General features: G+C 40.1%; 1 protein-coding gene across 2 annotated transcripts in view; it reads right to left on the minus strand.

Moving 5' to 3' along the window:
- Window positions 1–1,963: 1,963 nt before the first annotated feature.
- The window catches only part of abca5 (ATP-binding cassette, sub-family A (ABC1), member 5), a 105,819-nt gene continuing 94,444 nt past the window's right edge, over window positions 1,964–13,338 (minus strand). For both annotated transcript variants that reach the window (XM_046354375.1, XM_046354374.1), the window contains 4 exons: window positions 3,396–3,548; window positions 3,124–3,203; window positions 2,958–3,013; window positions 1,964–2,827 (listed from right to left, as the gene is read on the minus strand). In XM_046354375.1, coding sequence (XP_046210331.1) covers window positions 2,687–2,827; window positions 2,958–3,013; window positions 3,124–3,203; window positions 3,396–3,548 — 430 coding nt within the window. In that variant the 3' untranslated portion in view covers window positions 1,964–2,686. The remainder of the gene's footprint in view (window positions 2,828–2,957; window positions 3,014–3,123; window positions 3,204–3,395; window positions 3,549–13,338) is intronic.

Raw genomic sequence — 13,338 nt, forward strand, 5'->3', positions numbered from 1 at the left:
ATTTAGACACTAAAACATTGTAGGAGTGGAAGGCCACTGGAAAGTGAGCACATGTTCTAAACTCTCCACCCTAAACCCTCCATACTAAACCTTACACTTGTGCCTTTTATAACAACACTACAATACTGACCATCTTCTCCTTATTTATCAATAATTCTTCCTCTCAGACAAGCATGTTAAGTCACTGAAAAGCAGGCCTCTTTCTCCTTGTCTATGAGAACTGGGGAGAGCTGTGTTTATAGTATACAATGGGCCTGAACAACACTAAAATGCATGCTGGTGTAGAGGAGATACAGCACTCACAGTGCCCCACAGAAACACAGAGGAAATGGCATCCTAGTCCCTATATAGTGCACTACTTTTGACCAGAGCAAGTAGTGAATATTGTTCCATTTCAGATGCAGCCAGAGAGAAACATACAGTAACACCAGCAAACCCTTAGTGCAGAAGAGGCAGAGGCAGTGAGGTGTGATTTTCTTCACACCCACCAGAGGGCGATGCAGGGGAGGAGAGGGACTGGAGCTCCAGTTCGGCTGGATTTCCTCTTTTGCAACAAAAAAAGGCCACTCCATCTGCCAGTAACTCTGTCTGTACTGGAGATCTGTCAGTTGATCTGTCAGTAGTTTATCTGTACTCACACGTCCAGAACAAGCAACCGACACAACTACGACACAAATAGTCCATATCATGCTACAGACGCTAAAAGCACCTTAGTGTCAACGTGTTAGGTTAGGAGTGTGTGAGTAAATAGGGATGTACTGCTTTGGTTCTAGTGGTTCTAGAGCCATAACTGGACTGGTGTTGTTATAAAAACACACAAAGTTTTACAAACACAGTGGAAGACACGAGCAAACACACTTACTGCACTGATTCCCCATAGATAATCTTGTTCACTAGACACTTCCAATTTGCCTAGGGACGAGGGTACCCCAGGTAGGGAAATGGATGGAAAGTAAAAGGAATCAATAAATACTATATATATAAATAACAGTTCAGTTTCGGGTCACTTAGAAATGTCCTTGATTTGGAAGGAAAAGCAAATATTTTGTCCCCTAATATAACATCAAATTGATCAAAAATACAGTGTAGACATTGTTACTGTTGTAGCTGGAAACGGCTGATTATTTATGGAATATCTACGTAGGTGAACAGAGGCCCATTATCAGAAACCATCACTCCTGTGTTCCAATGGCACGTTGTTAGCTTATACAAGTTTATCATTTTAAAAGGCTAATTGATCATTAGAAAACCCTTTTGCAATTATTTTAGCACAGCTGAAAACGGTTGTGCTGATTAAGGAAGCAATAAAACTGGCCTTTAGACTAGTTGAGTATCTGGAGCATCAGAATGTGGGTTCGATTACAGACTCAAAATGGCCAGAAACAAACAACTTCTGAAATTCATCAATCAATTCTTGTTCTGAGAAAAGAAGGCTATTCCATGCAAGAAATTGAAGATCTCATACCATGCTGTGTACTACTCCCTTCACAGAACAGCGCAAACTACCCAGAACAGAAAGAAGAGTGGGAGGTCCCGGTGCACAACCGAGCAAGAGGACAAGTACATTAGTGTGTTTAGTTTGAGAAACAGACAACTCACAAGTCCTCAACTGGCAGCTTCATTAAATAGTACCCGCAAAACACCAGTCTCAACGTCAACAGTGAAGAGGCGACTCCGGGATGCTGGCCTTCTAGGCAGAGTTGCAAAGAAAAAGCCATATCTCAGACTGGCCAATAAAAATAAAAGATTAAGATGGGCAAAATAACACAGACACTCAGAGGAACTCTGCCTAGGTTTTCTTTCAAAAGCAAGGACATTTCTCAGTGAACCCAAACTTTTGAACTGTAGTATATATATATATATATATATATATAAGAAGATCTATATTTATAAACTGGGTGGTTCGAGCCCTGAATGCTGACTGGCTGACAGCTGTGGTATATCAGACCGTATACCACAGGTATGACAAAACATTTATTTTTTACTGCTCTATTTATGTTGGTAACCAGTTTATAATAGCAATAAGGCGCCTCGGGTCTTGTGGTATATGGCCATTATACCATGGCTAAGGGCTGTGTCCAGGTACTCCGCGATGGGTCATGCATAAGAATAGCCCTTAGCCGTGGTATATTGGCCATATACCACGCCTCCTCGGGCCTTATTGCTTAAATATATATATCCATTTATACGAACTTGCTGTGAATTCAGATAAAAAATAAAATAAAACCTATTAAAAAAAGTAGTAGGTATTAGTCGTATCAGTGCGTCATCAGAGGGAGATTCTGGTTGGGTGGAGTGGAGCAGGCCCCTTGGTTAGTCAGTGCAAAGGTCAGAAAACACACAGTAGTTCGGACAACTCACACACCTCAGCCCCAGAGAGACTTTCCATGCCAAACACACACAGTTCCGGTGTGAGTGTATAGTTGCTAGCCTCCAGGGCCATGTCCATAGGGGCATCCATCCGTCCTGTGATGCCCATCTTGTCCTATTGGTTTGGGCTGGTGGTGGGTGGTGGTGTTAGCCGTGAGGTGAGGGGTGAGTACATTGCCAGGGCTGGCATAGCCTGTGCCATAGTAAACTCGATTCCAGTCTCTTTAGGCTGGGGACGAGGTTAGTGCCATGTAGGCAGGGAGAATGGGAGCCCAGAGACTGTGCCGGCCACAGACAGCCCCCCCCCCAGTGGAGCTCAGAGCTGGTGCACAATGCTGTCTGTGTGGTTGACAGCTACAGGGCCGTCCTGGCGGAGCCGCTGCCACTGGAACGTGGTGCTGAGGGAACCCACCTCTTCCTCCTCGTTCTCCTGCTCCTTAGCAAACTCCATGAAGACCTGAGAGATGGGGTGAGAGAGCAAGAGAGAGACAAGCTAAGACAAATAGTCAGGAAGTGGATAGAGTTTGCATTGCAGTTGATGTAACATCACATGATCTTCAAGGTAAGGTTCACAAATGAGTACTTACCTGCTCTAAGGTTGATTGTGAAAAGTTGTACTCTTCAAAGTTGAAGGCTTGCTTAGCTGGAGGAAGCGGAGAGCAGAAAACATTAGAACACAATGCATTTTGCCTAAATTGTAACGGATCAATGAAACATGAGGCAGATGGCCAGAGAGTGATCACACACACTCACCACTCTCTAGCTGAGAGAAGGACTTGGCCAGTGACTTGACATCCTCCATGGGGATCTTGTAAACCATCAGGGTGGCAAAGCTGCAAGACAGGGGCAGCAGGCTTTAGCATGTCATTACACACACACACACACACACACACACACACACACACACACACACACACACACACACACACACACACACACACACACACACACACACACACACACACACACACACACACACACACACACACACACACACACACACACACACCTCTGCTCTGACTCACCTCTCCTGTCTTGCAGCGTGAGGGAAGATTCGACGGATCTCCTTGTGGAGCAGTGCCACTTGTTGGAGCCCCGTCAGCTCCTCTCTCAGCTTCAATTCCAGGCTGTAGCCACGCCCATACTTCCCCTTCAGGTGCTGGATAGACCCAATACACCTGAGAGACAGAGACACATCATCATGTGCCTGGGCTTACCTCCGCTGTACCCGCACCCCACCATACCCCTGTCTGCGCATTATGCCCTGAATATATTCTACCATGCCCAGAAACCTGCTCCTTTTATTCTTTGTCCCCAACGCTCGAGGCGACCAGCTTTGATAGCCTTTAGCCGCACCCTCATACTACTCCTCCTCTGTTCCGCGGGTGATGTGGAGGTCAACCCAGACCCTGCATGTTTTCAGGCACCCTCATTTGTTTACTTCTGTGATCGAAAAAGCCTTGGTTTCATGCATGTCAACATCAGAAGCCTCCTCCCTAAGTTTGTTTTACTCACTGCTTTAACACACTCTGCCAACCCTGATGTCCTTGCCGTGTCTGAATCTTGGCTTAGGAAGGCCACCAAAAATTCTGAGATTTCCATACCAAACTATAACATTTTCCGTCAAGATAGAACTGCCAAAGGGGGAGGAGTTGCAGCCTACTGCAGAGATAGCATGCAAAGTTGTCATACTTTCCAGGTCCATACCCAAACAGTTCAAACTTAAATATGACTCTCTCCAGAAATAAGTCTCACTGTTGCCGCCTGCTACCGACCCCCCTCAGCCCCCAGCTGTGCCCTGGACACCATTTGTGAATTGATCGCTCCCATCTAGCTTCAGAGTTTGTTCTGTTAGGTGACCTAAACTGGGATATGCTTAACAATCTAAGCTAGATGCCCTCAATCTCACACAAATCATCAAGGAACTCACCAGGTACAACCCTAAATCTGTAAACAAGGGCACCCTCATAGACGTTATCCTGACCAACTGGCCCTCCAAATACACCTCCGCTGTCTTCAACCAGGATCTCAGCGATCAATTGCCTGTATCCGCTACGGGTCCACAGTCAAACGACCACCCATCATCACTGTCAAGCGCTCCCTAAAACACTTCTGCGAGCAGGCCTTTCTACTCGACCTGGCCAGGGTATCCTGGAAGGATATTGACGTCATCCCGTCAGTTGAGGATGCCTGGTCATTCTTTAAAAGTAACTTCCTCACCATCTTAGATAAGCATGCTCCATTCAAAAAATGCAGAACTAAGAACAGATATAGCCCTTGGTTAACTCCAGACCCGACTGCCCTCGACCAGCACAAAAACATCCTGTGGCGGACTGCAATAGCATCGAATAGTCCCCGCGATATGCAATTGTTCAGGGAAGTCAGGAACCAATACACGCAGTCAGTCAGGAAAGCAAAGGCTAAAAAAAGCAGAAATTTGCTGGAGGTGAGGGCCCTCGGAGTGTGGTGTCAGGAAAATAACCTCACACTCAACGTCAACAAAACTAAGGAGATGATTGTGGACTTCAGGAAACAGCAGAGGGAACACCCCCCCTATCCACATCGATGGAACAGTAGTGGAGAGGGTAGCAAGTTTTAAGTTCCTCGGCATACACATCACAGACAAACTGAATTGGTCCACTCACACAGACAGCGTCGTGAAGAAGGCGCAGCAGCTCCTCTTCAACCTCAGGAGGCTGAAGAAATTCGGCTTGTCACCAAAAGCACTCACAAACTTCTACAGATGCACAATCCAGAGCATCCTGGCGGGATGTATCACCGCCTGGTACGGCAACTGCTCCGCCCTCAACCGTAAGGCTCTCCAGAGGGTAGTGAGGTCTGCACGACGCATCACCGGGGGCAAACTACCTGCCCTCCAGGACACCTACACCACCCGATGTCACAGGAAGGCCATAAAGATCATCAAGGACATCAACCACCCGAGCCACTGCCTGTTCACCCCGCTATCATCCAGAAGGCGAGGTCAGTACAGGTGCATCAAAGCTGGGACCGAGAGACTGAAAAACAGCTTCTATCCCAAGGCCATCAGACTGTTAAACAGCCACCACTAACATTGAGTGGCTGCTGCCAACACACTGACATTGACCCAAATACAGCCACTTTAATAATGGTAATTGATGGGAAATGATGTAAATATATCACCATCCACTTTAAACAATGCTACCTTATATAATGTTACTTACCCTACATTATTCATCTCATATGCATACGCATATACTGTACTCTATATCATCGACTGCATCCTTATGTAATACATGTATCACTAGCCACTTTACCTATGCCACTGTTTACTTTGTCTACATACTCATCTCATATGTATATACTGTACTCGATACCATCTACTGTATGCTGCCCTGTACCATCACTCATTCATATATCCTTATGTACATATTCTTTATCCCCTTACACTGTGTATAAGACAGTAGTTTTGGAATTGTTAGTTAGATTACTTGTTGGTTATTACTGCATTGTCGGAACTAGAAGCACAAGCATTTCGCTACACTCGCATTAACATCTGCTAACCATGTGTGTGACAAATAAAATTTGATTTGATTTGATTTAGATAAACCCAATACATCTGAGACACATCATCATAACTAGATAAACCCAATACATCTGAGACACATCATCATCATATCAACTAGATAAACCCAATACATCTGAGACACATCATCATCATCACAACTAGATGAACCCAATACATCTGAGACACATCATCATCATCACAACTAGACAAATCCAATACATCTGAGACACATTATCATCACAACTAGATAAACCCAATACATCTGAGACACATTATCATCACAACTAGATAAACCCAATACATCCGAGACACATCATCATCACAACTAGATAAACCCAATACATCCGAGACACATCATCATCACAACTAGATAAACCCAATACATCCGAGACACATCATCATCACAACTAGATAAACCCAATACATCCGAGACACATTATCATCACAACTAGATAAACCGAATACATCTGAGACACATTATCATCACAACTAGATAAACCCAATACTTCTGAGACACATCATCATCATCACAACTAGATAAACCCAATACATCTGAGACACATCATCATCATCACAACTAGATAAACCCAATACATTTGAGACACATCTGAGACACATCATCATCATCACAACTAGATAAACCCAATACATCTGAGACACATCATCATCATCACAACTAGATAAACCCAATACATTTGAGACACATCTGAGACACATCATCATCATCACAACTAGATAAACCCAATACATCTGAGACACATCATCATCATCACAACTAGATAAACCCAATACATCTGAGACACATCATCATCATCACAACTAGATAAACCCAATACATTTGAGACACATCTGAGACACATCATCATCATAACAACTAGATAAACCCAATACATCTGAGACACATCATCATTACAACTAGATAAACCCAATACATTTGAGACACATCATCATCATAACAACTAGATAAACCCAATACATCTGAGACACATCATCATTACAACTAGATAAACCCAATACATTTGAGACACATCTGAGACACATCATCATCATAACAACTAGATAAACCCAATACATTTGAGACACATCTGAGACACATCATCATCATAACAACTAGATAAACCCAATACATCTGAGACACATCATCATTACAACTAGATAAACCCAATACATTTGAGACACATCTGAGACACATCATCATCATAACAACTAGATAAACCCAATACATCTGAGACACATCATCATCATAACAACTAGATAAACCCAATACATTTGAGACACATCTGAGACACATCATCATCATCACAACTAGATAAACCCAATACATCTGAGACACATTATCATCACAACTAGATAAACCCAATACATCTGAGACACATTATCATCATCACAACTAGATAAATCCAATACATCTGAGACACATTATCATAACAACTAGATAAACCCAATACATCTGAGACACATTATCATCACAACTAGATAAACCCAATACATCTGAGACACATTATCATCATCACAACTAGATAAACCCAATACATCTGAGACACATTATCATCACAACTAGATAAACCCAATACATCTGAGACACATTATCATCATCACAACTAGATAAATCCAATACATCTGAGACACATCATCATTACAACTAGATAAACCCAATACATTTGAGACACATCTGAGACACATCATCATCATAACAACTAGATAAACCCAATACATTTGAGACACATCTGAGACACATCATCATCATAACAACTAGATAAACCCAATACATCTGACACACATTATCATCACAACTAGATAAACCCAATACATCTGACACACATTATCATCACAACTAGATAAACCCAATACATCTGACACACATTATCATCACAACTAGATAAACCCAATACATCCGAGACACATCATCATCACAACTAGATAAACCCAATACATCCGAGACACATTATCATCACAACTAGATAAACCCAATACATCTGAGAGACATTATCATCACAACTAGATAAACCCAATACTTCTGAGACACATCATCATCATCACAACTAGATAAACCCAATACATCTGAGACACATCATCATCATAACAACTAGATAAATCCAATACATCTGAGACACATCATCACAACTAGATAAATCCAATACATCTGAGACACATTATCATCACAACTAGATAAACCCAATACATCCGAGACACATCATCATCACAACTAGATAAACCCAATACATCCGAGACACATCATCATCATAACAACTAGATAAATCCAATACATCTGAGACACATCATCATCATCACAACTAGATAAATCCAATACATCTGAGACACATCATCATCATCATCACAACTAGATAAATCCAATACATCTGAGACACATCTGAGACACATCATCATCATCACAACTAGATAAATCCAATACATCTGAGACACATCATCATCATCACAACTAGATAAACCCAATACATCTGAGACACATTATCATCACAACTAGATAAACCCAATACACCTGAGACACATCACCATCACAACTAAATAAACCCAATACATCTGAGACATCATCATCATCATCACAACTAGATAAACCCAATACATCTGAGACACATTATCATCACAACTAGATAAACCCAATACATCTGAGACACATCATCATCATCACAACTAGATAAACCCAATACATCTGAGACACATTATCATCACAACTAGATAAACCCAATACACCTGAGACACATCACCATCACAACTAAATAAACCCAATACATCTGAGACATCATCATCATCACAACTAGATAAACCCAATACACCTGAGACACATTATCATCACAACTAGATAAACCCAATACATCTGAGACACATCATCATCACAACTAGATAAACCCAATACACATCATCATCATCATGACAACTAGATAAACCCAATACATTTGAGACACATCTGAGACACATCATCATCATAACAACTAGATAAACCCAATACATCTGAGACACATCATCATGACAACTAGATAAACCCAATACATTTGAGACACATCTGAGACACATCATCATCATAACAACTAGATAAACCCAATACATCTGAGACACATCATCATTACAACTAGATAAACCCAATACATTTGAGACACATCTGAGACACATCATCATCATAACAACTAGATAAACCCAATACATCTGAGACACATCATCATTACAACTAGATAAACCCAATACATTTGAGACACATCTGAGACACATCATCATCATAACAACTAGATAAACCCAATACACCTGAAACACATCATCATGACAACTAGATAAACCCAATACACCTGAGACACATTATCATGACAACTAGATAAACCCAATAGACCTGAGACACATCATCATGACAACTAGATAAACCCAATACACCTGAGACACATCATCATGACAACTAGATAAACCCAATACACCTGAGACACATCATCATGACAACTAGATAAACCCAATACACCTGAGACACATCATCATCATAACTAGATAAACCCAATACATCTGAGACACATCATCATCACCACAACTAGATAAACCCAATACATCTGAGACACATCATCATCACAACTAGATAAACCCAACACACCTGAAACACATCATCATGACAACTAGATAAACCCAATACATCTGAGACACATCATCATGACAACTAGATAAACCCAATACATCTGAGACACATCATCATGACAACTAGATAAACCCAATACACCTGAAACACATCATCATGACAACTAGATAAACCCAATACATCTGAGACACATTATCATCATCACAACTAGATAAATCCAATACATCTGAGACACATTATCATCACAACTAGATAAATCCAATACATCTGAGACACATTATCATCATAACAACTAGATAAACCCAATACATTTGAGACACATCTGAGACACATCATCATCATAACAACTAGATAAACCCAATACATTTGAGACACATCATCATCACAACTAGATAAATCCAATACATCTGAGACACATCATCATCATCATCACAACTAGATAAACCCAATACACCTGAGACACATTATCATCACAACTAGATAAACCCAATACACCTGAGACACATCATCATCACAACTAGATAAACCCAATACATCTGAGACACATCATCATCACAACTAGATAAACCCAATACACATCATCATCATCATGACAACTAGATAAACCCAATACATTTGAGACACATCTGAGACACATCATCATCATAACAACTAGATAAACCCAATAAATCTGAGACACATCATCATCATAACAACTAGATAAACCCAATACATCTGAGACACATCTGAGACACATCATCATCATAACAACTAGATAAACCCAATACATCTGAGACACATCATCATTACAACTAGATAAACCCAATACATTTGAGACACATCATCATTACAACTAGATAAACCCAATACATTTGAGACACATCTGAGACACATCATCATCATTACAACTAGATAAACCCAATACATCTGAGACACATCATCATTACAACTAGATAAACCCAATACATTTGAGACACATCTGAGACACATCATCATCATAACAACTAGATAAACCCAATACATTTGAGACACATCTGAGACACATCATCATCATAACAACTAGATAAACCCAATACATTTGAGATACATCATCATTACAACTAGATAAACCCAATACATTTGAGACACATCTGAGACACATCATCATAACAACTAGATAAACCCAATACACCTGAAACACATCATCATGACAACTAGATAAACCCAATACACCTGAGACACATCATCATGACAACTAGATAAACCCAATACATCTGAGACACATCATCATGACAACTAGATAAACCCAATACACCTGAGACACATCATCATGACAACTAGATAAACCCAATACAACTAGATAAACCCAATACACCTGAGACACATCATCATGACAACTAGATAAACCCAATACACCTGAGACACATCATCATGACAACTAGATAAACCCAATACACCTGAGACACATCATCATGACAACTAGATAAACCCAATACACCTGAGACACATCATCATGACAACTAGATAAACCCAATACACCTGAGACACATCATCATGACAACTAGATAAACCCAATACACCTGAGACACATCATCATGACAACTAGATAAACCCAATACACCTGAGACACATCATCATGACAACTAGATAAACCCAATACACCTGAGACACATTATCATGACAACTAGATAAAAATACACCTGAGACACATCATCATGACAACTAGATAAACCCAATACACCTGAGACACATCATCATGACAACTAGATAAACCCAATACACCTGAGACACATATCATGACAACTAGATAAACCCAATACACCTGAGACACATCATCATGACAACTAGATAAACCCAATACACCTGAGACACATCATCATGACAACTAGATAAACCCAATACACCTGAGACACATTATCATGACAACTAGATAAACCCAATACACCTGAGACACATCATCATGACAACTAGATAAACCTGAAACACATCATCATGACAACTAGATAAACCCAATACACCTGAGACACATTATCATGACAACTAGATAAACCCAATACACCTGAGACACATCATCATGACAACTAGATAAACCCAATACACCTGAGACACATCATCATGACAACTAGATAAACCCAATACACCTGAGACACATTATCATCACAACTAGATAAACCCAATACATCTGAGACACATCATCATCACAACTAGATAAACCCAATACACATCATCATCATCATGACAACTAGATAAACCCAATACATTTGAGACACATCTGAGACACATCATCATCATAACAACTAGATAAACCCAATACATCTGAGACACATCATCATGACAACTAGATAAACCCAATACACCTGAGACACATCATCATCATAACAACTAGATAAACCCAATACATCTGAGACACATCATCATTACAACTAGATAAACCAATACATTTGAGACACATCTGAGACACATCATCATCATAACAACTAGATAAACCCAATACATCTGAGACACATCATCATTACAACTAGATAAACCCAATACATTTGAGACACATCTGAGACACATCATCATCATAACAACTAGATAAACCCAATACACCTGAAACACATCATCATGACAACTAGATAAACCCAATACACCTGAGACACATTATCATGACAACTAGATAAACCCAATACACCTGAGACACATCATCATGACAACTAGATAAACCCAATACACCTGAGACACATCATCATGACAACTAGATAAACCCAATACACCTGAGACACATCATCATGACAACTAGATAAACCCAATACACCTGAGACACATCATCATCATAACTAGATAAACCCAATACATCTGAGACACATCATCATCAACAACTAGATAAACCCAATACATCTGAGACACATCATCATCATCACAACTAGATAAACCCAATACACCTGAAACACATCATCATGACAACTAGATAAACCCAATACATCTGAGACACATCATCATGACAACTAGATAAACCCAATACATCTGAGACACATCATCATGACAACTAGATAAACCCAATACACCTGAAACACATCATCATGACAACTAGATAAACCCAATACATCTGAGACATTATCATCATCACAACTAGATAAACCCAATACATCTGAGACACATTATCATCACAACTAGATAAATCCAATACATCTGAGACACATCATCATCATAACAACTAGATAAACCCAATACATTTGAGACACATCTGAGACACATCATCATCATAACAACTAGATAAACCCAATACATCTGAGACACATCATCATCACAACTAGATAAACCCAATACATCTGAGACACATCATCATCATCATCACAACTAGATAAACCCAATACACCTGAGACACATTATCATCACAACTAGATAAACCCAATACACCTGAGACACATCATCATCACAACTAGATAAACCCAATACATCTGAGACACATCATCATCACAACTAGATAAACCCAATGACACATCATCATCATCATGACAACTAGATAAACCCAATACATTTGAGACACATCTGAGACACATCATCATCATAACAACTAGATAAACCCAATACATCTGAGACACATCATCATCATAACAACTAGATAAACCCAATACATCTGAGACACATCTGAGACACATCATCATCATAACAACTAGATAAACCCAATACATCTGAGACACATCATCATTACAACTAGATAAACCCAATACATTTGAGACACATCATCATTACAACTAGATAAACCCAATACATCTGAGAGACATCATCATTACAACTAGATAAACCCAATACATCTGAGACACATCATCATTACAACTAGATAAACCCAATACATTTGAGACACATCTGAGACACATCATCATCATAACAACTAGATAAACCCAATACA

The sequence above is a fragment of the Oncorhynchus gorbuscha genome, linkage group LG06, assembly GCF_021184085.1.
Source record: "Oncorhynchus gorbuscha isolate QuinsamMale2020 ecotype Even-year linkage group LG06, OgorEven_v1.0, whole genome shotgun sequence".
Lineage (NCBI taxonomy): Eukaryota > Metazoa > Chordata > Actinopteri > Salmoniformes > Salmonidae > Oncorhynchus > Oncorhynchus gorbuscha.